Source organism: Nannobrachium achirus (assembly GCF_963921795.1).
Source record: "Nannobrachium achirus genome assembly, chromosome: 5".
NCBI lineage: Eukaryota > Metazoa > Chordata > Actinopteri > Myctophiformes > Myctophidae > Nannobrachium > Nannobrachium achirus.
The window spans coordinates 28,821,654-28,849,153 of record NC_137814.1 but is presented as its reverse complement, the minus strand read 5'-3'; the positions used below and the strand labels follow the sequence as shown (position 1 = coordinate 28,849,153).

At 41.4% G+C, this 27,500-nt stretch overlaps 1 protein-coding gene across 1 annotated transcript in view; it reads right to left on the bottom strand.

Annotated features, from left to right (window-relative positions):
* The window catches only part of LOC308284978 (contactin-associated protein-like 4), a gene marked incomplete at both ends in the record, with an annotated part of 170,405 nt that overhangs the window by 77,646 nt on the left and 65,259 nt on the right, over positions 1-27,500 (bottom strand). The window contains 3 exons of the mRNA XM_080725699.1: positions 5,296-5,442; positions 6,057-6,235; positions 22,091-22,294. Of these exons, the coding sequence (XP_080581825.1) occupies positions 5,296-5,442; positions 6,057-6,235; positions 22,091-22,294 (530 nt within the window). The remainder of the gene's footprint in view (positions 1-5,295; positions 5,443-6,056; positions 6,236-22,090; positions 22,295-27,500) is intronic.

The following is a 27,500-nucleotide window of genomic DNA, read 5'->3' as shown; positions in this document are numbered from 1 at the left end:
GAATGAGCGTGCAAAATTTCACGGAAATCTCACGCTGTGTTCATGATTTGAGGTATTTTGTTCAAAACAGAGAACTCCTGCAAACTTTGCCAATCCAGCCATCCATCTTCAACGGCTTATCCGGAATCAAGTCGCAGGAGTAACAATTCCAACAGAGATTTCCAGTGTTCCCTCTCCTGAGAAACATTATCCACTACGTCCTTGGGGATTCCCAGGCGTTCCCAAGCCAGTGTGGAGATGTAATCCCTCAATCTGGTCTTTCGTCTGCCAGGGGGTCTGCCCCCAGTGGGACGTGCATAGAATACCTCCCTAGGTAGGGAGGCAGCCGTACTAGATGCCCAAACCACCTAAGCTGTCTCCTTTCCAAGCATAGGAGTAGCAGTTCTACTCAAAGTCTCTCTCAGGTGACTGAACTTCGCACCTTATCTCTAAGGGAGATGACAGCAAACTGTCTGAAAAAACGTATTTTGTCCGCTTGTACCCGCAACCTTATTATTGCGGTCATGACCCACACTTCATGACCATAGGTGAGAGTAGAAACGGAGATTGCTTGGTAGACACTAGACAGAGAGCATTGCCTTCTGGCTCATCTCTCTTTTCATCATAACAGTGTGATACAGAGACTGCAATAACACTCTGTTATCATCAGTGCTGGCTGCCGCAGACCACACGCTATGGTTTACAATAGGAAACGTTATATCCCGACTTGAGTCGGGTTTTGCACTCAACAGTTGGTTTCGAAATCCAATCTTTAGTTGGGTACGGCACTTACTGTGTTAAACTCCTTCACCTGGGGCACTCCAAGTGAAGGAGTCCATCAGGACGGAATCTCCAAAAATCTGAAAGACCTGTTTTGTTTAATGACTATTAGAGATCCTGTGTGCTGATTTGCGTAATGTTTGTGCAAAATCTGTAGGAGTGCTGTAAAGAAATGTTGAGCAAAAAGCGGCCTCCTGGTGGCGCTGTAACAGGCCCATGTGAATAATTTGTGGCAGAGGTCTGGCATCCAGGGAGTGTGTGTGCACAGTTTTGCTGCGATCAAGCCAATGGTGCTGGAGATTAGCTGTCCACAGACATACACGCGGACGGACGGACAAGGTGCAAGGGGACAAAAATAAATGCACAGTAAAATCCTCAGTGTTCATCTATCTAGTTGTAACCAAGTATACATATGTATGTATACACCCTAAGACAAGGGTCTTCAACAGGGGGTCCGGGGCCCCTAGGGATCCTCAGAGTTACTACAGGGGGTACTCCAAATCTTCCAATCTTTTTTATATTAACAACTTGAACCCTATAGTGTCCGTTTTCTGAGAACTGTAGCCAAAAATAGCAGATCTACAAGTTCACAACGCCTCGTAGCGTGAGGCGTTGTGAGCTTGTAGATCAGCTATTTTTGGCAAAGAGGTTTGCTGTAGAGGGGGAAAAGAGCAGACTTTTATTAGGTAATGAGGCTCAAGCGGTTAAATATCTGAAAACACGAATTGACATGAATCCAAAAAACACAGATGATCATGCTGTCAAACTATATGGAATCAATGAACAGGTTGTGGGGGACGGGGTCCCTGCTTCATCTCTCTCTCAACTAAGGGGTCCTTGGCCTGAAAATGTTGAAGACCCCTGCTCTAAGAGTTACCGGTAGATTAACAACAGTGAGTATAGAGAAGAGTAGGGCCAGAGAAGGGGGGAGCATGTGTTCAGTATTATCTAGACATCTACAATATGTTGTGCTCCATTGTATTGAGTAGTGGTAATGACAGCATTATTGCTGCAGCTGCAGCAGTGATAGATAACAGAAAGCTTCCCCTATAGAGAACACATGCCTGCTATCTCGATAACGGTCAGGAACACACCGCTAGATCACATCTAAAGGCTCTTTGTACAGCCATTGTGGTGATAAACAGTATCAGTACACATGGAGGGAAGAGGTCCGCAGAGATTCACTCCTATAGAAAGATTGCCTGAAGCAACCCTAAAAATACACACACAATCATTCACACTCGCGTGTGCGCACACACATGCACACGCACACACATCTCTGAGGACTTGCTTGATGTGTTTTCTCAGTTATCATTAAAGCTGCACAATAACTTTCTTCTTCTACCCCGGATTTGAAACCGGGTCTCTTGCGCAATTGCTGACATTTTTACCATTGAGTTAATAGAGCCTGCCTGCTTGCTCAGGGGATAAATTGATACAACAAAGAGATTTAATCATCACGCAGTGTTGTCAAAGGATGGGCTCAGGTCAGGAAAGTTTACTTACAGGATCAGGTAAAGGGAAAGATTTTTTAGATTTTTAGATTTGTGATGGTCCACATTCATTTCTGGACAACTTAGATTAGATCCGGGTGGATGTTGAAGAAAGTGTTTTAAGAACCCTGGCCTCATGCTCTCTCTGGCGCTCGGGTGGCGCAATCAATGGTAAAGTGCCTGCCCACCACCGCGGTGGCTGGGGGTTTTAATCCACCGTGGTGCATCCGTCTTTGTCAAGTGTCCATAGTCTAAACAAACAGAATTGGTGTTCGGGGGAGGGAAGCCGGGTGGGGACTGGGGAGGGTGATATTTGTCACTGCAGGTACTCCTACAGGCGGGGGCCACACCTGTCAGCAGGGAGTGTTGTGAGAAGTAGAACGGAGGCTCTACGAGTCTACGTCCTCCCGGCGGGGGCAGGTGAGTAAGTAGGATCCAACAGCAGTGACAACACACACATTAATTAATTGGCAAAACTGGTTCAAAGTGCTCACACTGCTGAGCTGTCCTTAGCCTTTTTCAAAAACCTCTGTTCTGTATTTCTTAATGGCAAAACAGAAGGATCCTGCAGTGCCCTCATCAACACCTTGTTAGCCTTGTTAACGAGTTATCACTCCTTAACGATTGATTCTCATTGGTTCACAGGTATGGACTGGCAAATGGGTGCAGGCTTATGAGGCCTTATCGCTAAGCAGTGAAGCAGATGTACGTACTCACAATGGTCATGCTAAATGCTAAATGAAATTAATTTTTGTTTGTTTTTAGCGATGGTAATTAGTATCATAACTAAATTAAGATTAGCGGATATGGAAACGGTATGTGTGTGCAAATTACTGGATAGGCAGGCTCTTGACAGGAATGAACACTGAATAATAGAAAGAAAGGAAAGAGAACGAAAACAGTATATGAAAACAACGACTTACTAATTTCTTCCAAAAGAAGGGTGAGTAGTGAGCACAATTAAAGCCAGATGTATACTATACTGTGTGTGGTACAATGGTGTTGCACATAGATAATAGCCGATCTACAAGCTCACAACGTGTCGCTGACATGATGTATTGTGAGGTGTAGCTCTGCACTTCGTCGGAGCATAAGTGAAGATTATCATCAGAAATCTTTACAATCTAACTATTCATTTAGCAAATGTCTGTCTGTCCGTTTGTCCGCCGTCTGACCACCTGTCAGCATGCTGACATCACTGATACTAAACAGTGTCACCACCATGGTAACAGCCGCATGCTGAAACAATGCCCAAATTTGGAGATCAGCATGCTGACATCCTCCATGGTAATAGCTGCTTGCTGAAACAATGCCCACATTTGGAGATGAGCATGCTCATCACTGATAATAAACAGTGTCGCCACCATGGCTGTCTGTCTGCATGCTGACGATACAACGGGTATTGCACAACTGGATGTCAATGGTGACTGTTCTACCCGGTCTGAGTTCTCCAACATTTAATCCCTCATATACTTTGAGTGTGCATAACCCCCGGGCACAAGGCTAGTTGATGTTTAACCGTAAATAAAATATGAGTGAAAAGTGTTCCAGGCAGAACAGCAGGGACCATCCCAAAATTTGCAATGTGTGTAAATATATGCATGCACACATTCACATGCAAAAGGAATGCCAGAATTGGGTCGGTGAAGTGAATTTAAAATGAATGCTTTCGATTTGGCCCCAGCAAGGAGGAATACCAGCTAAAATCAAACCTTCTGACAGCTTGCTGAGTAAGCGGGAAAAACTGTTTATCTGAATATGAACTTTAAACACACACACACACACACACACACAAGACAGACAGACGCACGCACGCACGCACGCACGCACGCACGCACGCACGCACGCACGCACGCACGCACGCACGCACGCACGCACGCACGCACGCACGCACGCACGCACACACACACACACACACACACACACACACACACACACACACACACACACACACACACACACACACACACACACACACACACACACACACACACAGTTCATTCTGTTTATTCCAGCCAAGCCACAAAGAAACTAGTCTATATCAACAACAACAACAGTTGCTTATATGAAAGTTATTAGCGATGTTTAGCATTAAAAACAGCTATATCTCCAATTATCTTAAAGTTACATTTGAAATTAAATGTATATACATCCCCACATTTGTTCCTAGGCAGCTTGGGTGAGCTGCACAGATGTACTGTACAATAGCTTACTTTAATGGCTAACATTGTCAGCTCAGTAAATCTAGGAAGCAACAGACATAATCTGAAGAGTAATATCAATACTTGGAAGGTGAACAATAGGACAGGAGCGAACACCAACAGTGAGGAGGTGCTGACCACGGAAGATTGTTGAAAAGATAAGAGGTCGCACAGCTCATAGCCACGATGCAATAAACCTTTTTTTTATTAACCGTTAAATGTTTCGACATACCGGTAGGTCTTCTTTAGGGAATGAGGGTATGACACCCTGAAGAAAAGCAAGTCTAAATGTTGGCAAATTAAAAATTTAAAAAAATGTTTATTGCATTGATAAGAATGATAACCCAGCCACCACACACAGCTTAGTCATTGTAACTACTGTACCTGTTAACAACTATATTTTTTGCACGTTGTGTTTCATCTGACAAGAGTGTCGACATGAGTTGCATCGACATGAGTCACTTCGACATGAGTCGCATTGACATGATTTTGTCAGCACTTATTGTTATTTTTGTCGAGACGTGCGGTAATGTGATGAGGTGATTATTGTCATGCGTGGAAGCGGCTTTGGTGGATTTACTTTCTCCACCTGTGTTGAAGTATCAAATACTATGAAAAATGTAAGATCATTGTGTAATTACTTAAGACAATATTATACTAGAAGTACTTTTATTATTATTATTTGTCTTTCCCCCCATTATTTACGATTATCTGTTGCCCTCTCTTTACTGTAACATGGGGATATATAATGAACAAACATGAACAAATCATTAGTCCCAGTCTGGTCATTGTGTTTAGCCATGTATATCAGATGAAAAGTTCTGTTACAGTAACTAACTCACCACCACAGTAACCATGGGGCTGTTGTCTTTAGCCATGTGGATCACATTGAGGCCATTGTAGAGCAGGTTCTCCAGACAGCCGTGGAAGGTCCTCTTGGAGATGCCTGGTCTAGGATAGTTGGGACTCTGCACAGCTCCCACGCTCAGCTAGACACAAAACAATACACATCATTTAAAAATTATATTTACACATATATCTACTGATTCATATTCTATCTATCTGTACAGTATGTGTCTGTCTGTCTGTCTGTCTGTCTGTCTGTCTGTCTGTCTGTCTGTCTGTCTGTCTGTGTGTGTGTGTGTGTGTGTGTGTGTGTGTGTGTGTGTGTGTGTGTGTGTGTGTGTGTGTGTGTGTGTGGAGAGGAGGGGGAGGGAGAGGGGGAGGGGGTCAGGGGGAGGGGTGCGCGGGCATGCATACGTGCACGTGTGCATGTGTGCAACGCATGTTTCCATGTGCACTTGAGGGAGAGATATTCCGATCCATTTTTTCCCATCCAGATAGTCGCGATGTGACACGTTGTGAGCTTGTAGATCTGCTATTTTCAAACATTTTTGTACTTTTACTTTTGGTACTTTAAGTATATTTTGATGCCAATACTTTCGTACTTTTACTCTTACTTTTACATTTTGAATTTCTGACTTTTACTTGTGACAGAGTACAGTGTATAGTAACAGTGTAGTATAGAGACTTTTACTTGAGTAAAAGATTAGAGTACTTTTTCCACCACTGGTGTTGTGTGTGCATGTTTGCAGCCTCACACCTGTTGGACGTCCCAGTGGTTGAAGTGTGCTGGGAGGAGGAGCTGCAGCGTGCTGTCATCCACAGTGAGGTTGAGCAGAGCGCTGACACGCTCCACCACCACATGGTGCCAGTGCTGGTCATCCAGCAGACTCCCCACCCACACCACACCATGCTGGCCCTCAGAGGACACACCCCTGCCTGGAACACACACAAGAGCAAGAAGAGAAAGTCAGTCTTGAGAATTCCATAAGGGCTATCAGTGCAGATCTGCAAAAAAATACAAAAGAAAAATAAGGGGGAGGTGTAGCGATGGCCACGGCATGAATGACAAAGTCGTCAAAACGCTAGTCGAGTGATCTCCAAACTAAAAAGCAGTTATAATTTCAAGATGAGTATTTGAATTGGCCAGACTAACAATAGAATACAACAGAACTTCAGAAGATACTTCTATAAAATGAAGCATGGATTGGCACATACACATTCAGGCATGAAGGCAGTTCAGAACTTCAGGGAAACGCCCCAAATATTGGTGTGCACTGCACGCGCCATGTTTCTAAAATCACATATTGGGACATGGTCTGAAAGTAATTTTCAGTCTCTCGATTTGTTTTGGCTTTAACCCCTGAATTCTTAACTCCCCATCTTTAAACCCAGTAACATTGATTGGTGCAGGGCTGAGCATGGATCAGATTGTAAATACCATAATGTATTTATTTCACAGCAGATAGTCTACATTTTCAATTTAAAATCAACCCTTAAATTTAATTAATTATTTCAATGGACTAAAATCTTGTTTTATTGGATGGCCTTCCTGGCCAATAGCCTTTTTAATATACTGTATATAATATATAATTTTATGACAAAGACAGACAGACAAACAGACAGCTCAGCTCAGACATGTTGCAAAAGCAAAGGACACAGATATCAATGTACATGTCTTATACCTAGCAATAATATTATATACAGTATATAACCACATATATATAGGATTAGACACTCATATACATACATAGTATACATACACAAAATGAAAAACAAAACCACAGTATTAAATAAAGGAACAAAAAGTGATGATCCCATCTTATCCATCAAGGTTTGCAGTATCACTTCTGTTAAGGAACCCTATTGTCAAGGTCTCAGCCAGTTGAGGACCAATACAACGTAAATATGGGTCCCAAATTTTATAGAAGGTATCGGTTGTGGAGCGCAGCAGGCAGGTCAGATCCAACGGCATGCACTGCATGATTATTTTATGCCAATCTCTAGTTTTTGGCGATTTTCATTGATCCAAGACAACAAAATATTTTTCCTTGCAGCATAGGTTAAGAGATTAAACAGACGTTTGACACAAAGGGTCAAGTTCAAACTCTATATTAACGATCTCATTCAGCTCTTGTACAACATCACACCAGTATCGTTCAATCTTATGACATGACATAGTCTCCTTCCTCAGTCTTACACTTAATGCAAAGGGGGGATAAATTAGAATGAATTTTATGGCGAAGGCTAGGTGAAATCTGTATTCTGTGTATGGTTCTTAACTGAATCGACGAGGCCCTATTACACACGGAAAGTTTGTTGGCGTTTTCAAATATTTCGCACCAAACCTCATCATCAATATCAACCCCAAGGTCTCTTTCCCATTTCCTCTTAGTATCCTGGGTATTAACCGTTGTATTAGACCTTAACATGCCATAGAGAGTGCTAATTGTGAAATCCATCATCAATATTCTCTCAATTGGAGAGGTATCTACGTTAGTTAGTAATGTTGTACTTCTGCGAATAAAATCCCTCACCTGAAAGAATCTGAAACGATGATTATGAGGTAGGCCATATTTTTGTTGTATTTGATCAAACGACATGAGTATTATAGCACCATTAAATAATTTCCCCAACATTGTTATGCCAACAGGCTTTTTAATATATTTCAAATCTATCTTTAAGAAAAAATAAACATCTAAACACCTAAACACCTAAAACGTCTAACCAAAATGTAAAAAATTGCATCACTATCAAACTTACTTAGCTGGATCCAAATATGCAAAAATATATATTCTATGACTAACAACTAACAATGCAAATCTACAACTCATTCAGTACAGTATCATAAAGTAATCCACAGATTTCGCTATACCGCCTAAACAATATTCACCATGGCATTCACATCACTTGATTTGATTTGATGTATTTAGCACAATGCAAAAACAATACAAACAAAGTGCTCAAAATATAAAAAGAAAAGTGCCAGGAGGAGGCAAGAAGCCCAAAGGGCTTAAATAGGATGTATCCCTGATAATTACATCCACGCCAATTGGGATTGCACACCAGTAGCACAGTTTTGGAAGGATCTCATTCAATCTCTATCATGTTTCCTGGGCTGCCGTATCCTGCTGACTCTGTCAATATGCTTACTCTGTGATATATCAAACATGGATCAAAATATTGCACACAATAGACTACTCCTTGTGGCCCTAACTGTCTCCAAGAAAACTATCCTAATGAACAGGTAATCAAAGGGAAACATAAACATTGCTCACTGGAAAAAACCTACAGTAACCTATCTATGGACACTAACATAATAGATTCACACCCCATCTGGTACGGATTCCTCAATTATCTTCAATCGTATTTTCATAACCCAGTGATTCTCCTTGCCTGGTCATCAACCATAATCCTTATTCCAGTTAAACCTAATAACACTTCTGTTCTACCCCTACCACCACAAATCAAAAATACACACATTTGAAGATGGAGCATCAGAGACAACAGCTGTCCAGGAGAAACCAGGAAGATACAGTATACACACACACGCACGCACGCATGCACGCACGCACGCACGCACACACACACACACACACACACACACAAGTCGATATCACAGCACTGGCCATCATTCTGCCGTACTTTTGCAAATGCTCGCTGACAGACCTTAATCCACAATGATTTACAGTTTCCGTTAAGTCTAGTCCAAACTTCCTGATATGTTCTCCACATTTCCTGACCTTCAAGTCTGTCCTTTCCTATATTATGTGGTTTCCTTTATCGAACACAGTGGGTCTAATGAAAGCTGCAATACCCCAGGACAACTCCTTATACCAGTGGTTCCCAACCTTTTATTAGTGTTCCCAGCCCACCCATCTGACCACTTACAGTAACATGGCAGCCGGTAAGTGCTCAGATGGCTGGGGCCATTTTTCATTTTTTTCTTGTCTTTTGGTCTTCCCATTGTCTCTTCCAGCCCACAAAAAGACCCATTCATTAACTCTAAAGGCCCATTCCCACTGGGCCAGATAACAGATAAAAAAAATCTCTTTCTCCAGATATTTTTCCATTCAAAGTGGATGGTAGATACAGATACAAAAAAATATCTACCACAGATATTTGCCACAGATACTTTTATCTGTGGCAAATATTTTTTTTTATCTGTATCTACCATCCACTTTGAATGGAAAAATATCTGGAGAAAGAGATTTTTTTATCTGTTATCTGGCCCAGTGGGAATGGGCCTTAAGCCTTGCCTTTCATTTCAGTGATTTTCTGAATGGGCGTCTCTTTTGAAATTGGGAGGCTATATTCTATTGAGACTAGATATATATGAGGTGGAACCATGAGGTAAAGTGGTACTAAAATTGGCTTGAATGGATTGACTCTACATGGTTCTTATTGTGATACCATGCTTGCTTATCTTCTCTGTATCGTTCCAATTTTAGCCCAAAGACAGCAATGCCAACAAAGGGCATTTTGGTATTGTATCTGAAATGGCTTGGAATTAGAGACAGACAGGACATGACATTTAAATATCCGAGTGGTTGTTTGGGCTAAAACCTGTATATAACCAACCATATTGTGGACCAATATTTATATGAAATATATATTTTGAAAAGCATGGTGGGGCCCCTTTAATGATTAATTAATCTACTGTATTGTGTTCCAGTTTGGAGCAGTGGAGTATACTTTACTGTAAGTTCCTATCTGTATCACAATGATCCCAAGGCCCACAGGTTGAGAATCGCTGCCTTATACAGCTGAATAATGTAATTGCCTCACACAGTGAAAGGAGGTGAACTGACTCATTCCCCTCGTCTCATTAGGGACTGCTGGGTATCTGCATATGGCCACAGAGGACTGAGACCGATAAGGGGGGAACACACACCATTCAAAAGAAAACCAAAATAACTGCAGCAAAAAAGAAAAAACAATTATGTTTGTAAGAGAGAGGGGAGGGGGTTGGAGAGAGAAAAACAGAGCAAGAGAGGAAATACTGTATATTCTGCTGAGCGGAGGTTTAGAAAAGGCTAAGCACACCCGGTCATTAAAAATGTATTAGATATTGTTTGAAGGGAGACAACTTCATGTAGAGAGTCAGGTGCTGGGGGGTGTTGATAGCTATAGAGAAAAGGGGGAAGGTGAGTTTTATAGGAAAGGAAGTAGAAAGATAGAGAGATCAATACTGTCTGAAAGACAGCAATATACAGTAGGAAGCCAAGGAGAGAGAGAGAGAGAGAGAGAGAGAGAGAGAGAGAGAGAGAGAGAGAGAGAGAGAGAGAGAGCATGCAAGAGTAAGCTCCACTACCCTATGATGAATGTCTGTCATTTCATCCCACTTAACCAAACAGTGTATTTGATTACAACATAGATGAGGCCAAAATAGTCAAGTGGGATCAATAGACGGAGACGAGGCTTGTCAAACAAATAGGAAAATTACTTTATGGACATCCATTACTGGAACTTTCCTTTTTTTCTCCTCTCTTTCTGTCTCTATTTTTCTTGTTCATTCACTCTACCTCCCTCGGCTGTAAGTCCAACTCTCTCTCTCACTCGGAGGAGATATATGCTCTCTGGAAGATAATGAAGCAGAGGGGGCATACAATGTTTGTGGGTGGTAACCAAAGGTTGCTGGTTTGATCACAATGGCAGCAAGTGTGTTTCGAGCAATAGCTACAGTAATATCCCCACTAGTACACTCAGTATTAGTGTTACACTCACAGACTACAACTTTCTTTATATTATTATTTCAAAAGACCCCCCCACAAAAAAAAGCCACATACAAAGACCAAATACCACACTCAGCAAAAAAACTAAAACAAAACAAAAATATAGCGATAAAGCCAAGCAGGAAAAAATAAAAAAGAAGGGGGCAAGTGGGAAAGGAGATTAAACAAGAAACAAGAGCATAGCGGCAAATGGGAACTGTGCATGATATGCTTATGGAAGTTAGTTAAGATGCTAGAAAAACAAAAAGAATACAAAAAGGTCAGTGCGTGTCAACCGCATGCACTAAGCACTAATGAGAAACACATATATGCAATATGCACAATAAGCTATAGAATACTGAACTTGAGAGAAAGAACACCATGCAATGAACAAATGAGCATTATAAACAGCTGAGCACAGTTATGAGGGATTGTTGATATTAAAAGGGCATGTCTTTATTATGTTGCAAGCTCTTGTAAAACTTGGAGTTAAAAATTCCATACATGAACACCTCAACACTTTGTTGGGGACAGGGCAGAATAATAAAAGGTATAGCAATACAATAGTGGCTCCATCCCTTCGGGCTTGGCCACTAAAAACGTAAAAAGCTTGAAGAAAAAAAAACTTTGCTTGTAATAAACAAGCAACAATTCCTACATTTATCCACCTTGAATGGAGTTACATTGGTGTTTGTCTTACAATTCCCAGTCCTCTTTGCAGTAACTCTAAATCGGTTTATGAAGGAAGACAATGACAGGGCTTATCAGGAAGCAGACTGGTGTTTCATCCATACCCAATGCCACAACTACAACTGTCAACACAATCAGCCAATGGACGGAAAGTACCACAATTAATTCACAATTTGAGTCACAGGTGGAAATGAAAGTCTGGCTCAAGACATACAAAATTCTCATACACACCCATGCTCCACCCTGGCCACAATATAACTTCCGGTTGGTTCTAGCGGAAGTGGCGGAAGTGCTGCGTTTAACGGACGTTACGTCATGCCTTGCAGTCTTCCCGTGAAATTCTCACGGCGGAAGTTGAACAGTCTCTGCCTGATATTGTCACCAGGCTTTTCTCTTCGCAGATGAGTAAGCCTGGCTACGCGAGGCTACCCATGCTCATACACACGCACAAGTAGAAGTCCTGAATTCTAAATGTACTCAAGTAAAAGTACAAAAGTACTGGTATGAAAACGTACTTAAAGTACCAAAGTAGAAAGTACTCATCAAGTTTTCAAATGTGTCGCGACGCATTGTGAGCTATCTATTTTCAAATGGCTAAGGGACGTGGTTAATATATGTTTTTGATTAATAAACAAAACCTAGTAAAGTTTTCACATAAATGCAATGGATTCAAATAACAATATTTGTTTCTGAGATGTAGTGGAGTAGAAGTAAAAGTACTGGAAATTGGAAATACTCAAGTAAAGTACAAATACCTAAAGATTGTAGATAAGTACAGTACTTGTAGTAATGTATTTAGTTACTTTCCACCACTGGAAACAATGAATACTACATTGCCGTTTCGGCACTTGAACTTCTTAAGTTGGTCTGTCCTACCTGTTGGACATGGAACAAATCAAAGTGAGAGACCATTTCAAGTGATACTGTACATGTTGCTCTACTGTTGGCGTTAATACAGCTGTTTGCTGTTGAACAGTTTATATTGTTGTTGTCGGGTGGAAACCTTGTATGTCCAAAACTGTTTGTTTTGTATTTATCACATTAAAATGATTTAAAACTAGTGAAAATAGCCGATCTACAAGCACGCGGTGCGAGGCGTTGTGTGCTTGTAGATCTGCTATTTTCACTAGTTTTGTGCAACAGTCTTGTGTGGTGAAGCAGTGCTTTACTTTACAAAGAAAGACATGCACATTTGAAACCTGGAGATATGAGGTTCCTGCCCGACAGTGACCATATGTAATCTTTGTTAACCTGTCAACAATTAATTTGCAAGTTCACTTGACACTGTGCGACAGAAACGGCCTCCACAGAGACTGTGGGCTGCCAGCTTGTGCACAGTATACATGATCTGTTTCAAGTCTAGCTTTCCCACCATAATGACCTTTCTCTGATAATGCTTAGACTGGTAAGGGGGTGTTTAAAAGGACTAATGTGGTCTATGTGTTCCAGTGGTTCTCAACATGGGGTCTGGGGATCCCCAGGGGTTCCAGTGTGTCCCCAAATACATTATTGATAGTCAGGAACCAAATGCATTGCATAGAGATTTATTTTATCTGGGTTCTGAGGCTTAATTAATCAAAAGGGGGGCCTTGAAATTGAAATGGTTATAGTCAGTACAGTACTCCCCGGCCTGTTCATAGGAATGACTCCCTATGAAAAACAACCTGTCTTTTCATTGAAGCCCCTATGAGACTGTATATAACAGGCAGTCACCAGTAAATCATTGTGGACAAAGTAGAAGACAAAGTACAATAAACTAGTAATGACCACTAGCCATGGTCTAAATTCACCGTTCTGCCTGCCTGCTGACAGACATAATACATGATGATTTACAGTTCCATTAGCGCAGAGTGACATAAGTGATGCCTGCAGCAACTGAGCCACCAGTTGAAGTACCGTATGTACCGGTAGCTTTTTAAACTTTAAGCTCCAACACTGTAAGCCTGCACTCAAACCAAAGCAACAACAAGAGACAAAGTGACTAGCAGTCATTCATTTCCAGTAGTAGCTGGGCTATGTCACATGGAGGGGCGAGACACCTGGCGACAAGATTGCCACGACTTGGCGACAAATAACTTGTTCAACTTTATTCAAATGAGCAGGGCTGCCATGTATCGTCTCTGTGAAACTTCTCTGAAACGTTCCCCTTCCTTCCTTTCTTGCCTAAATGTTATCAGTAACTATGAAATACAGATGTGCCATTTCAAAACTTCACACGTCATGCCATTGGCAAGACAGTAGATTTTCAGGGGATTTGCAGAACCACCTGATACATGTGTTATCATCTCTTGGGATCTCGCTGGGATTCGAGACTACAGGGTTGGGAATACTAGCCATGCGTTCTTACTGAGGACGCTACTGAGATGGAGGCGCCGCTCCGATATTTTTTTTAGGCTTAGGTTTAGCCATAGTTTTACTGAGGTTAGGGTTAGGGTTTGGGTTAGGTTTAGGCATAGTTTTACTGAGGTTAGGGTTTGGGTTAGGGTTAGGTGTAGGCATAGTATTTTTCACCCCCGCACCACAGTGTGTGTGTGAAGTCCACCAGCTGCCTGGTTAGCTCAGTCAGTAGCGACGAGTGGCTGGTAATCCGACAGCCCGGGTTCGATTCTCACTGGGGGTATGACCTACATTATACCTGTGAAGGTGCGTTAACAGACCCATCCCAAGGGAGGATAACGTGAATATCGGCTGGCAGAACACTGAGCTTTTTAAATCAACAATTTTTGCTATTTTATGTCCTTCTCTGACTTTGACGTTTAAATCTACCTATGACGTTGGATTCTGCTTTTCAATGGGAATGGAGTGGTTTCTTGCCATTTGCGAGTTTCTGCAAAAACACGCTCCATTCTCCATAAAAATTAGAAAGGCAAAACAGGGAAAGAAACCTGCATTTGCATGACATTTTCAGGAAAATAGCAGTAAATACCGAGGAGTTGAAACGGCACATCGTTTCCATTCATTTCACCACCACAAGAGACAGACTCTATAGGAATCTATACTTCTCCACCCAGCCTGGGAGCTCTCCTGTCGGCCACGGCTGCTGGTGGAATGAGCCACCTGAAGCTCACAATAGAGTAGACCCCAATTCAGCAATTAATGGTGAGGTCTGCCTTTAAGAAAATACAAACATATACATAACTCCACAATGGAAATAGCAAAGACAATGGCAGGGATAACCGTGAAGAAATTATGAGTCCCCCGGGATCCTGCATGTACTGTAATGTCTGTACAATGTATCCCTATTGTAATAAGCTTGTACTGCCTTAGTCTCTGACACAACCTAATTAAGTCAGCTACACTTAAATCTTAAATCGTACTCTGAAACTACTGGGGCAGGACGCAGCGAGGCAGCGACCCCACGTTTATTTACTTGTTTGAATTCCTCCAGTGACAGCCAACGATGTGGCTGAATTACAAGCCAGTGGGCCGCAGTCTAGTTAAGTGACATTTTGATGAATGTACGGTGGCGAGGAAATAGGATGGTTTTTGGATAGGACCCATAAATCGTAATAAGCTGTTTATTCCAGCTGTTTGGATAGCCAGAGGCAGACAGAGTTGCGTTGGGATGATGTAGGCTGGTTGATATACAGGACTTGGGTGATTTACTGCAAGTAAAAAAAATCACAAGACATGACATGAATAAGTCAAAGTCAATCTGCACCCCACAACCCCTATAGACAAACCATTCCAGTGGCTTTCCATGAAGGCAGGTGGTATAAAATAGCCAATCTACAAGCTCAAAATGTGTCACACCGCAATCTTGTAGATCAGCTATTTTCAAATGGACAAAATGTATATAGGTTTGAAGTGGTTAATGTAGGTTTTGTAATAAAGTTTCCAAATAAATGTAGTGGAATAGAAGTACAATATTTGGATCAGAGATATAGTAAACTTACTGAAAATTGGAAATACTCAAGTACAAATACCTTAACACTTTGCTAGCCGAAATAGAATGGCTGTTGATAGATTAGCCGTGAAATTTCTATTATTGTATTATGATCTGAGACATAATATTATGTTTATAAACATGAGCCCGCCACCCCTCCTTCTTGGACCGCGCCGTTGTTTTTTCTTTTTTTTCAATCCCCAGGTCGTTAGCTCACCGTGATTATCTGGATCTCCATTGGGATAGAGTGGCAGTTTTGGCCGAGGCATCTGCTCCCCGTGCGTTTCGCGTGCGCGATCCGTGCGCATAATAATAAAAGCATATAATCCAAGAATGACTGACGTCACTTCTGCTTCATGTCAGACGAGCCATGCGCTATCGATGGACGAGTGGTGACTAGGGAAGGTTAGACGATCGCCGACTTTCGGATAAAAATCATTTATTTCGTTTTTAATGACCCAGTACGGTAAAAGACGGCGCGGCTGAGACTCCTTGCTCAGATGTCCGGTATATTCCGGTTTTAATATTAAGGGGCTCCCCGTGGCTTGCAAAGTGTTAACTACATTCAGCATGAGATTATGTAACTAAAACAACATTATGGAAAGATCCATCTGATAATATCACTTAAGATTATCTAAGATTATGAAGCTACAGTATGATGGTCTAAGATCATCATCTCTATGGTATGAGTATCTAACAAATATAAATGATTATGTTATTAGATATTAGTCAGGTATTACTACATATACTAAGATCTTATTTGTCCGTTGTTCTTCAGGCTGTGGCTCAATAAACCCAAACCAACATGGTGGTTACAGTGAATTACATCATGAAGAAGTTAGGCTGGTCATTTGAACAGTCAATTTCCAAATTTCAATGACACTCCAAAGCAGCTTCAATGACAACAACTGAACCGGGTGCCATGTGTACAATAATGAATAAATACTTTCAAACTGATCTTCTTTTATCTACGGTATTTCATAGTGTTGCCTCATGGAGAGATATATACATCTCCTCTGGATCAGAATTATTTGTGTCATTGTCATACAGCTGACTGGACCATATTGTGGCTCAGGGTTTGATGCACAAATGCACCAGATATTGACCAACTGTAAATTATGTAGGCAGCAGACCGCAAACCTGTGAGAGAGAGGTTGACAGAAAGACATAAAATACAGAGATAGAAAGATACAGAGCATGTAATGGGGAAGAAATGCCAGCCTGAAGAGGAAAATATGGTACAGTAGGTGAAAAACTGCAGAGTTTGGAATGACAACAAGTTTCAATGAGCAGCAAAAGCATAGGGAAGAAAAGTCAGAGATGAGAGAGAAAGGGGGGAGGGGAGAGAGAAAATATTATTTAGAGATATAGACAGGAGAGAGGAGATAAAGAAGATGAGGAGAATGAAGCTGACAAAGGAAACTGAACTGGATATATTGAAAAATACAGTAAGTGGAAAAAGTGAAGGGATCTTGAAAGGCAGAGAACTAGAGATGTCAAAAGAGAGACAGAGGTGGGATTGAGGCAGGGCGTGGGAGTTATTTTCAGTGTGGCTCCTTAGAAAGATGAACACAGCCCCTCATCTCTGTTCTGGGAGTCGGACAACAATGGATGGCTTTAATTTCATCTCCCTGGACACTGACTTTTAAGGGAACGCTGTCTTTCGAAGGGGATGTACTGTAGGATACAGTCTCTTTTAAGGGATACACTGTTTCCTTTAAAGGGCTACATTCTTTTAACAACTATAGTGTTTCCTTTAAAGATGCAGTGCCATGATTTTATTCCCCCTAAAACATGATTATCAGGTATTATGGTTATACTAGGAGGAAGATTTTTTCAGGTGGCCACACCCACCAGTTCATTAAGTAAGATGTCAGCCTCCATGAAGAAACCCCAAATACAAAGGGAATATATAATTGCTCATAACAACCACACCAGGGGGTCTAATGAAGTACTCTCAACCTCATAGACACATGAAAACCAGAAAAAGTACAAAACTATGGCACCTGTCAATTTGACTGATAAATGCAGTCAGAGTGGAAGTGATTTTTTTTCAGTCAACCGAGTGTTAAAGAGTTATTCAATCTTTTGTTAGTTAAGTCATACTGTGCTATGTCTTTTTGTATTATTCATTTGTTTCCACACACAACAAACAGACAAATAGAAGCACTAACCAAAACATTCCAACAATATTTTTTCCTTCCCTCCCTCCCCGCTCCCACACAAAGGCAAAACAACAAAACAAAATGCAAACAACCAAAAGAAAACAACCAACACGTACACACCAGACACCGACAACACAAAAAAACAACCAGAACAAAAATACATAAAAAAAATCTGGTGAAATCAGGGCTCCGTACAATACTATTTAACACACAGTGAGAACATAATAATGACTTACTATTTAGAGAGTGCATTATTGTGAATAGGACATACCATGGTTCAGCTTACTGACTATCAGACTGTATTCTATTAATCTTGGATATTTGCTCTACTACAGTAGAGCCGAAGTCATCCAGTGAAAAGGTTGGCAGGTCTTACAGATGACACCTCTCTACGGCAGAGAGACGTGTCTTCCCTCCAATACTTAGTTCTACTCTACAGTAGGAAGAGATAGAGACCAACGTACAGTACCTGGATATAGGGAAGACAGATGCAGTGAGGGCAGGGTGAGAAGGGGACCAAGAGAGAAGTAGAGGAATAGACATACGTAGATGGAAAAAGATAGATGGTGAGGTGCAGATAGGGAGGAACAAAGGAAAAGAGAGAGAGAGAGAGAGGGGAGGCAAAGAGAGATGTTGAGTGAGGCAGAGTGAGAAAGATGAAAGCAAAGAGAAGGGGGTGAAGAATAGTGTGCTTTCGAGGATGCAAAATAGAGCGATACACACACGCGCGCGTGCACACGTGGGCGTGCGCACACCGGCACACTTCAAATAAACTGGATTAGAGCTTGGGCTCATCCTGGTTGGTTCCATCTCTCTCTCTGTAGTTACAGCTGTGATGGATGGTACCCATTCACTGGAACATGTGTTAGGTCTGGGCTCAGTGGAAAACACTGGACCAGTAGAGTAAAACATGATGCATGAGCTGGAGACAGCAGAGCAGAGGCAGCAGCCAACCATGTTTTCCCGGCGGTGCGTGCGTGTGTGTGTGTGTGTGTGTGTGTGTGTGTGTGTGTGTGTGTGTGTGTGTGTGTGTGTGTGTGTGTGTGTGTGTAGGGTTAAACAGGGCTAAATCTGCGGTGATGTCACCATATGGTACGGCTCTTGTGATGCATGCCATCTGACTGCTGCAGCAATATCCCTCTTTCTCTAACTCCCTTCAGCCTTCCATCCATGTACCTGCACATCCTTTCATCCCTTAATCTTCCAGGCGGCCGTTCATCCAGGATACCTGCTCTTATCCCTCCCTATACATCCATCAATCCATCCATTGATCCATCCATTGATCCATCCATCCATCCATCCATCCATCCATCCATCCATAATACCTTTATCCCTTATACCTCTGTCCCATCTTTTGTGTAATATGTACTATGTACTATGTAATATGTACTGTCTGTCTGTCTGTCTGTCTGTCTGTCTGTCTGTCTGTCTGTCTGTCTGTCTGTCTGTCTGTGTGTGTGTGTGTGTGTGTGTGTGTGTGTGTGTGTGTGTGTGTGTGTGTGTGTGTGTGTGTGTGCGCGTGTGTGTGTTGTGTGTGTGTGTGTGTGTGTGTGTGTGTGTGTGTGTGTGTGTGTGTGTGTGTGTGTGTGTGTGTGTGTGTGTGTGTGTGGGGGGGGGGGGGGGGGGATAAGATAAGATAAGGTGTATGTCAGGTGTCATAGCAAGGACAAAGTATAGTAAGAATGACAAACAGGAGAGGTAAAGATGAGAACAAAGTTTGTATATCATTTTAATAATAATCAATTTAGTTTTTATCACTTTTAGACCTGTGCCATCAATGCTTTATTTGATCCAGCCTGGTGTGTTGTGAACTTGATTAGAATGATTAGAATTTAGCTGGAGTCGTTATTATCTCTCTGGATTTGTTGCATTTGAACTTTTCCTGGTGCTCTCTTGCCTGTTTGTGTGATATTGTTGCATAATATGGATGGGAATCAATCAAATCAATTGGTTGGTCGTCAAGACATGCACCCCTTGCTATGTTTAATTTGTTTGAACTGAAACTGGCATAGCAACTGGAACAGGCCTCGCCTCAATGATTAGTTGAAAAAAGAAGAAGGGGCGCCCGCTGGCCTACTGGTCCAGGCGCATAACACATAGGCATTGCCACATGCATTGATGCCTGGCGGCGTCACCGGTTCGATTCCCGATCCAGACGACCTTTGTCACTCCCCGTCTTTCCTCCCATTTCCTGTCAGTCTACTGTCCTATCCAATAAAGGCATAAAAGCCTACCCAAAAAAAACTAATCTTTGGAAAAAAGAAGAAAACATTTTCTGTAAAATTCCCACAGTGAATGAAATAACATTTTTTCTCTCTCTTCTGCTCTCTGACCCTTACGCTGTCCATGGTGCTGAATGGCGCATGTCAGAGAAAGGATCTAGCGGTATATCTATATCTTCAACGTTTTCAGGCCAAGGACCCCTTAGTTGAGAGAGGGGTGAAGCAGGGACCTCCACAACCTGTTCATAGATTCCATATAGTTTTATTGTTTAACAGCACGATCATCAGTGTATTTTGGATTCATGTCAATTCAGATATTTAACCACTTGAACTGTCAATACTTAATAAACTTGACCTCTCATTCTGTACTTGGTCTGCTCTTTTTCCCCTCTACACCAACAATTGACGATCTACAAGCGCTGCGAGGCGTTGAGCTTGCAGATCTGCTATTTTTGGCTAAAGTTCTCAGAATATGGACACTATTCTGAGAACACATAAAAAAGGAGGGCCCCCCTAGGGGTCCCGGACCCCCCGTTGAAGACCCTTGATCTAAATGTCTCAATAAAATAGAAGACAAACAAAATATAACCACCCCAGTTGTATAAATTACCATACAGATTAGACAAAATAACATTATATTCACAAAAAGGTTACATAATAGAGCTTTAAGTGAGTCATTTTAGTTGTTGTATTATTTATGGTTCGGTTGCCACTGAATGTGTGTAGGCTATTATATGTCTTGGATAATTATAGTTGAAGATGTTGAAATGATGACACAGTTTGTCATGTTGATGGCTGGATGGAAATACTTTAGTAGCCTAAACCCATGGGGGTCCATCTATCCATCCATCCATGTGTGTGAGCATGCAGAGACTATTTAAGACGAATCTTGAAAAATGTTGAATGGGTTTTGGAAACATAAAAGACAAAATGTGTGGGGTTATATATCTTAAATATATCCTTGATAAATATGAAAAAGTTTGGAAACCACTTAATAGGCATTCGTGCCAATTATAGGAAAAAACATAGTGGGAAATTGTTACTTTTGAGTAAGTTTGCCAATACTACTTTTACCCTGGGGATGGCACCTTGCGTGGGTGTGTGTTTGGCAACTCACTCTGCCAAAAGCAAAGGGTTTTAACTTCTTCAAAATATGGGAGGACAGCAAGAACAAACATTTTGGACCAATGTGGAAAACACACACACACGCATGCACGCACGCACGCACGCACGCACGCACGCACGCACGCACACACGCACGCACGCACGCACGCACACACACACACACACACACACACGCACGCACGCACACACACACACACACACACACACACACACACAGAAGCGAGAGTGGGAGATGAAGATGTCCTTGTTCATTGTCAGAGATGCAGAGGAGATGCAGAGGCTTGAGGCTTCTTTTTTCCAGACATATGGAAGGACAGTTTCAATCAGGCAACAACAACAACAGTGAGTGTTCCAAGTCAGATGGCCTTCTGGATACCAAATTAAAAAAGTCTTCTTTGTTGGTCAGTTTTTAGCCAGCTAGCTACAGTATGTCCAGCAGTCTAGTTATTATGGTGAGAAGAAGGAAGTTATACAGGGAGAAATGATCTTCAGGGCCTCTCCTCTCTCTCCCTGATTTGTTGTTGATGATAGCCAACGTGTTTAGAGTGGACATACAAGGTTTCCACTCGGCAGCAATGATATACTGTAGGAGATAGCAGCAATATCTATAGAGAGTGTTTTAGTTTGGTAGATTGCACCATTATCTATAGATAACAGCGGTGTCTGTTGGCAGCCGCTGTATGCACATTGGTATCTATTAGGCCCAAACAATCGGGTGTATCAAGACTCAAGCGATATGGCCAGTATCTCTCTGACAGTATTGTTGTACCTTGGGAGACAGCAGCAGGGTTTATGTACAGGTAGACCACCGGCGGGGACTTGGGGAGATACTGTATCACCAGCATGGGCTGGAATATAATACCACTATTATACCACATATTTTGCCTGATTTAAATTCCACTTCGATTCTTTGTGTATTTTAGCCTCAATATTGTTGTCCTTTATACGGTATGTTGATAATATAACATCTGTGTGTCTGGGTTGTACAGTACCTTGTCTGATCAGCAGTAGAAGCTTTCCTTTCTCAAGTTCCAGAGTAAGGCTGTGTCCTCCCGGCCCCTCGGCGTGGAGCAGCGTCCCAGAGTTTCTGAAAGTCTTAAACTTCAGAGAGATGTTGTTTCTGGTGGTCGGGCTCTGAGCAGGACTAGGCCTGTAGAGCAGGCTGCTGCTGCCATCAAGGCTTGCCACTTCAGAGCCTGGGACAAGAACACAAGAACAAAGAGGTTGAAATGTGTGTTGAGGATATTATTGAAACTTTATTTTGATATTATAAGTGCTTATATACATGGATGGAAAAATTGCTCATCGCTGTAAGGGTTGAATATCTCTTTACATGCACTGATTAATTCATTGGCTCAAATCAGTGAATATCAGTACAATCGAAAGTCCCAAGACCCTTTTGCTGTATTAGACTAAAACTGAACTTAGGTCAAAAGCATTCAGTGTTGGTACCCCTTTAAGCCTTTTGGATTCTTCCTTTTCTTTCACAATAACTTGTTTTGATATGTATTGTTTCTATTTTATTTACATTACAATTATGTATTTCCTCTGCAGAGGAACTGTTTATTTGACTTAGTGGTCATTCATTCATTCATTCATTCATTCATTCATTCATTCATTCATTTGTTTCTTTCGTTCATTCGTTCATTTTGTCAGACAATGTGTTGTGTGATACAGAATGATGTAGTTGTAATATTTTTAATCTGTCCTGATTTAATGATCTGTAACGTTCTTGCAGTTAATTTTTCACCTGCTTGAAAAAAACCCGAAATCTATATATTTTAAATCTATATATTTGACTTATTGGAGTTATGCTAGTCTCGTTTGAGTCAATTGTTATCTACTGCTGTGCCATATATTTTATTTCACATTGCAAACGAGGTCTAAAGTGCTATATAAATTAAATAAATACAAATCTATTAGAGATTGCAACATTTACTGTATGTTGTCTGCTGGCTTCTAGGCGCTTCTGGACACCCTTCTGAAAAGCAAGACCACTAACAGCCAAAATCGGGTTAGAGTGGAATTAAGAGAATCTGAGTACTAAGATGTGGTTTATAATGGAACAGAGATGGACCCTGTTTCCCAAAAGCACCTGGCCACTGATATGTGATGTGTCAACGAGACAAAGGATTGTAGGGCTTCTACAAAGATGGTTTGGGGAAACGCTCTGATCCAAACAAGAACATGTGGTTTATAATGGAACTGGAGTGAGCTCAATGGTAAGATGCTGCTGGGAATGTGTCCACCACAGATTTACTGTATATCTATACTGTCTACGATTAAATCACCTCTCAAAGAGTTTTGGTTCTATACCTGACACTCTTAGCAATAAAACTGCATAAAGTAGATACTTGAAATTATTCTGATAATATTCCCTGACTAACACAAGAGGAAAGCCTCAAATGTATTCTCATGATATATCACTAAGATTTAGCACATGTATGTTTTGTATTACATGATCTAGCGTGCCTTCATCTAATCTATACAGTCAGTCAAATCAACGTTGTATCTGTGAATGTGCTGTATCTATGTAGTAGTACTGTATGTCCTGTATAATATCATATAACTGGTATATCCACTGTATATTAACGTGTATATATTCATATATTAATGTGTCCCTCCATTACACTCACTAAAAGGAACATCTGCTGATTTTACTTTCCAGGAAAAGCGCAAATTCCCCTCAGCAAAGAGTTTTTAATGATCCTAGCTTGCATTGTTTGTCTAACACTACTGACTCTACTGAAGTTGTTATGTATCCATGACTCTGCAATCTGGAAAAAAGGAAAAAAGGGAAAAAAACTAAAAACTAAAAAAACGCTGGTTTACCTTGCAGAATATGACAAATAATGTGCCAGTGTGCCTCATTTAGTGCCCAGCCCACACAGTAAAAGTGAACCTTTACGGATCCATTTGGTTCAATTTGTACACTGTCTGAATCTGAGAGTTAATGAGTACACTAAGTCTCATGATGGTGTGTTCTACTTGTCCTGTATAACAGTCTGTCCACCACTTGGCATGGAATTGGCTGTGCACCTTCATGCCCCCCTGAGGATGACCCCTACTGGTTTTGGTGACTCCATGGCCTTTCCTCCAGTGCTTCATTCAGTGAATATCAATATATGTTTTCCACTTGTAGCCTCAAAAGTGAGAGTTTGGGGCTCCAAGGATGGCAATGTCAGTGATTGCTAGCAGACTTTTAGTACTGTTCTACTTTTCAATGTAGAAGACAGTAAGACTCTCTCATTAACTTTACCCCTTTTTTTTCTTTTTCATTTTTATCCCACGATTTTGCAACAGGGAATCTATAATACTAGTAAGACGCCTCAGGGCGACATGCGAATTCTTGGCTATCTGGCCAGTGATGTATATCGGACCAGTTACTCAATCTCAATAGGCACTGCAGAACATACGCATATATGGGCATTAACAAATATGGGCATATTGCCCAGATATGCCCTTAATATTGATGACATCGGGACAGGGATCTCCATATATGGGCATAGAACGTACAAGGCCGTCTTTAATTGGCAAGTGTGATCTGGGAATGCCCATATATGGGCATGACAGAACATGCCCATATATGGGCATTCACAGATCATTGTTAAATGTGAGTCTTAGCAGGTTCCATGAATAACAGCACCGATAATAAAATATACTTGAAGCAGCATTCAAAATGTGCAAGAGCAAGCTGTGATAATGACATTTTTGTAACATGAATTAAATATGAGAAATCTTCCCATGAAGACAAAATGCACATCAAAATGATTTGTCCCTGACTCAGAGTATCTGTAAAGGAAGGATCCAGCTGTTTTCTTTCTTTTCTTCTTTCTGTTTTTTTTTTTTACAGTAAACCTCTAAACATGTTGTCGGATTAGTACTAGTACTGTTAACTAATTAATGTAAACTAGTTGAGACTGTAGGTCGCAAGTTTAGTATGTGAACGGTCACAGCTTGTCCGTATAGATAGATAGATAGATACCTTTATTATCCCAAGGGGGAAAATGTGTTGCCCAGAGGCAGCACAGCAGTATAAGGTTATTTACAAAGTTACAGAGAAGTATGAAAAAGATAAAAAGAAAAAACAAGAACAGAGTACAGAGTACAGTAAGTACAGTAAGGGCAAGGTACAACAGGAAAGGGAACGAATAATATATATACATAAAGTGTCTTAAAGCACGACTATCAAAAAATAATACAGTGCCCAAATCAAAGTGACCATACAGTCAATGCTAGTTAGTGCAACAAGTATCTCTACATCATGTCAAACACAAGCAGAAATACTAAAAGAAAACTACTAACACAACCTAATAGTGCAGTGTCCAAAGGTCAGAGCGATAAAAACAACTAGCAAAAAAGAATAAAAATAAACAAGAAAGGGTGATGCGGCAAGAAGCACAAAAAAACACCCTCCCTGGAAGGTCCTTAGAGGTCAAAGTCAGTGCAGATATAGTTCCAGTAAGGAAAAAAAGGCTACCATCGTCCTACGTTAGGAAGGTAGTCCTTGTCAATCGACCGTTGTGTGTCTCGTTGTACAGCTTGAGAGCAGCCGGTACAAAAGACTTTCCTAGTCTCTCGCATCTCCGCCCTGGGTAGACAAAACGGTCATTTCCTCTCTTACTCCAGTAACTGAAGATCTCAAGATGGAGGGGGTGGGAGGAGTTGTTCAAGATGGAGTCCAACTTCCTAGCCGTTCGCACCTTGGCAACTTCCTCCACCCCCTGCAGAGATGACCCAACAACAGAGCCCGCTTTCCTCACCAGTCTATTTAGGTTAAAGGTGTCGCCCGCTCTGTTGTTGCCACCCCAGCAGGTTATTCCAAAAAAGAGGACACTTGCCATGACAGACTGGTAGAACATCTGTAGCATCCTATTGCACACGCCAAACAATCTCAGTCTTCTCAGGAAGAACAACCTGCTTTTCCCCTTGCTGTGAATCGCCTCCGCGTTGTTCGACCAGTCCAGTATGTATGTATGTATGTACTCTATGTATCGCTGTCTGTAACGCCTGACACTGTGGTTCTATGTTTTTTTGCTCTGACATCATGCTCTGATGTCACTGTGATGTCAGGGGAACCCCTCTTACTGTAACAGAATGGGTTTGCCACTCTGACATCACACTCTGGCTTGTGATGTCACACTAACGGAATCGGTCCCATCCTCTTTTACAGTACACTTTAAGACATAATAAGACAGAATAAAGCCATAATAAGAAATAATGTGTTGGTAATTAGAGCTAATATATTTTATTAGACAGAAACAAAGACAGAATAGTAGAAAGAGCGAATACATTCTCTGGCACCGTCACCTGCCGCGGAACTGCAGCGGCAGACACTGCCGCACGACCGCCGGTCCTACTGGCGGGACTGCTGGACCTATCGCCGGCGATGCAGTGCGACTGCTGGTCGAACTAGCGGTCGTGCGGCAGTGTCTGCCGCTGCAGTTCCGCGGCAGGTGACGGTGCCAGAGAATGTATTCGCTCTTTCTACTATTCTGTCTTTGTTTCTGTCTAATAAAATATATTAGCTCTAATTACCAACACATTATTTCTTATTATGTCTTTATTCTGTCTTATTATGTCTTATTATGTCTTAAAGTGTACTGTAAAAGAGGATGGGACCACGGAATCCCTTTTATGCCCATACAGTATATGGAGTTCCCTGATGTCATAAATATTAAGCCCATATGAACAGGACTTCATATGGGAATGTCCACATCGGCCACATACCACACTAACGGCTGGTTCTACAGACAGGGATCTCCATGTATGGGCATAAAAGGGTATGATGTCATTTGTCATAGACATCATAGGACTTTTTTAACTGAGTAAGCATGTTTGGGCTTTCACAGCATATCTCCATATACAGTACATGGATCTCCATATATGGGTACCAGGGGTCTCCATGGGTAACTGGTCCGATATACATCACTGGCCAGATGGCCAGGGCGAGGTCGCATGTCGCCCTGAGGTGTCTTACTAGCAATATTATGTAGGCCTATTAACTGTTGCAAACTAAAATTCCTCTTTGTTAACTAGGACTGTATGTATTCACTATCGTGTGCACTAGTACTGTATACATACAGTATGTTCATTATTGTAATGTACTACAGTGTGTATTCACTCTTGTAATGTACCACAGTATACTGTCTGTTCACTATTGTAAACTAGTAATGTATTCACTATTGTAAATTAGTAATGCATGTATTCACTATTGTAAACTCAGTACCTTATACTTGCTGTAGTGTAATGAAACAGTAGCGAATATGCAGTGACACTAGTCTGACAACAAGGACATATGTCTACTTTAATTCAATATTCCTCATTTTGTCGTGTTACAGTGTACCAGTATTTCATATATTTTTCATACATGTTGTGGCAACGCAGCGCATCTGAAATAAT